The sequence below is a fragment of the Dipodomys ordii genome, unplaced genomic scaffold (assembly GCF_000151885.1).
Source record: "Dipodomys ordii isolate 6190 unplaced genomic scaffold, Dord_2.0 Scaffold7152, whole genome shotgun sequence".
Taxonomy (NCBI): Eukaryota; Metazoa; Chordata; class Mammalia; order Rodentia; family Heteromyidae; genus Dipodomys; species Dipodomys ordii.
In genome coordinates, this window is record NW_012274365.1 from 1 (window position 1) to 2,060 (window position 2,060).

At 54.0% G+C, this 2,060-nt stretch overlaps 1 protein-coding gene across 1 annotated transcript; it reads left to right on the forward strand.

Moving 5' to 3' along the window:
• Positions 1 to 179: 179 nt before the first annotated feature.
• Positions 180 to 1,092, forward strand: LOC106002315 (gem-associated protein 5-like; the record flags this gene model as incomplete). The annotated part of the gene is made up of 2 exons (XM_013037210.1): positions 180 to 398; positions 932 to 1,092. Coding segments are annotated over exons 1-2 (327 nt in total), but the record flags the coding sequence as incomplete, so codon positions are not given.
• Between the last annotated feature and the right edge of the window lie 968 nt (positions 1,093 to 2,060).

The window sequence follows — 2,060 nt, forward strand, 5'->3', positions numbered from 1 at the left end:
CCCAACCTCCTGCCGCACACGCTCGCGCCGGGACCCACCCAGCCCCGGAAGCGGGAATGACGTGACGCGCGTACGCCGGCTACGGCTGAGCCGCTACGGCTGAGCCTCGGCGCTTGCCGTAGCGGCCGCCCGAAAAAGAAGGCGGGGAGGTCAGGTCGGTGCGGGTCCCGCCTCCTCCTCTGCCGGCGGGGTGCGTTGGGTTGCTGGTTCCCATCGTGTCTGGCCGCGGGTCATGGGGCTGGAGCCGCGGACGCTGCCGCCCTCTCCGAACTGGTACTGCACCCGCTGCAGCGACGCGGTGCCCGGGGGCCTCTTCGGCTTCGCCGCGCGGACCTCCGTCTTCCTGGTCCGCGTGGGCCCGGGTGCGGGTGCCATCCCGGGGACGCCCCCGTTTCGAGGTAAGTAGGCCCCACTCCTTGTGTGCCCGGGCCCTCCGGGTGCCACACACACACACACACACCCGTCCCCACGCGGCCGCGGGTCCCAGGCCTGGAGGGCGGGTTTCTTCCCGGAGGGGTCGGCCGCGCCGGGCCCGGTTCCCGCCTCCGGCCGTCCGCACGTGGAGCCCCGCCGCTGGCTGGGAGGAAAAACTGGCCGGGATATTTAAAACCTTGCACGGATCTGCTCCCCCACCCCACCCCGATCACCCCCCCGTGGGAGACTTCCTGAGAGCCCGGGAGCTGCCTGCAGCAGCAAGGCCCCAGGCAGGGTCTGTAAGGTGAAGCAGATGGACTTAATCTGGGTCGGTGGCAGAGGTAGTAGCAGTACTGGGGGGGGTTCTAGTTAACGAGTCTGTGGGTGTTTTTTGTTCAATACGTAAGATTCGGTAAAAAAAAAAAAAAAACCCTGTCTGCTCCCTCGTTCAACAGTATTGATTCTGTGTAGCTTCTTCGCCAGCGATTTCACCTCGCTGTCTGCTTTTTGCCTCAAGTCATAGGAGAGTTGGTGGGACACACCGAAAAGGTCTCCGGCTTCACATTTTCTCATCACCCCGGTCAGTACCACCTCTGTGCCACCAGTTCAGACGATGGAACCGTGAAGATCTGGGATGTAGAGACGAAAACAGTAGTGACGGAGCATGCACTTCATCAGGTACCGACTGAGGCTGACTGATTTCCTCAGATTGGTTTTTGGGTTTTGTGGTTCTTGTGCCGGTCCTGGGGCTTCACATCGTCCTGGGTGCTGTCCCGGAGCATTTTGTGCCCAAGGCTAGCTCTCTACCACTTAAGCCACAGCTACATTTCCAGCTTTTTTGGGGTGGCTAATTGGAGATCATGGTAGCACAGATTTTCCTCTTGGGGCTGGCTTTGAACCTTTGAACCTCCATCCTCAAGATCTCAGCCTTCTAAGTAGCTAGGATTACAGGCATGAGCTGCCTGAGCCCCAGCTGATTTCTCAGATACTTTTTTGTTTTTAATGTGTCTGGGCTGAAAGTTTTTTTTTTAATATGGATAGTTTTTCTTGCTCATCTGGGAATCTTTCTAATTGTATTAATTAATTACGTAACCTGTATTGTAATACACATCAGAACTTTTTTGGAAGGATATGTGTTTTGTTTATAAATTGGTAGCTAGCAAACCACTGTAACACCTGTTTTTTTCCAAATAACTATTAAAATACAGCCACAACAGGAGCAGAGAAATGTCAGTAAAACAATCTAGCTCACAAAGTCTAATAAAATATTTTAGTAGTTGGCTCATGTAAAATATGCAAACACAGGCACCTACTATAAACTGTGAGTGAGTAGAACTCATTTCTAAACTAGATGGTTATTTGGTATACTTGGCCTTTTGAAATAAGGAAAGAGGAAGGACTTACATGAACTTGGTGCTAACCTAAGAACTTCAGTGACCAAGTCAAGGGGCAAAAAATACTTGAATGGGGCTGGAAAGATGGCTTAGTGGTAGAGTGCTTGCCTTGCATGCATGAGGCCCTGGGTTCAATTCCTCAGCACCACATAAGAAAAAAGCCGGAAGTGGCGCTGTGGCTCAGGTGATAGAGCGCTAGCCTTGAGCTGAAGAGCTGAGGGACAGCACCCAGGCCCAGAGTTCAGGCCCCAC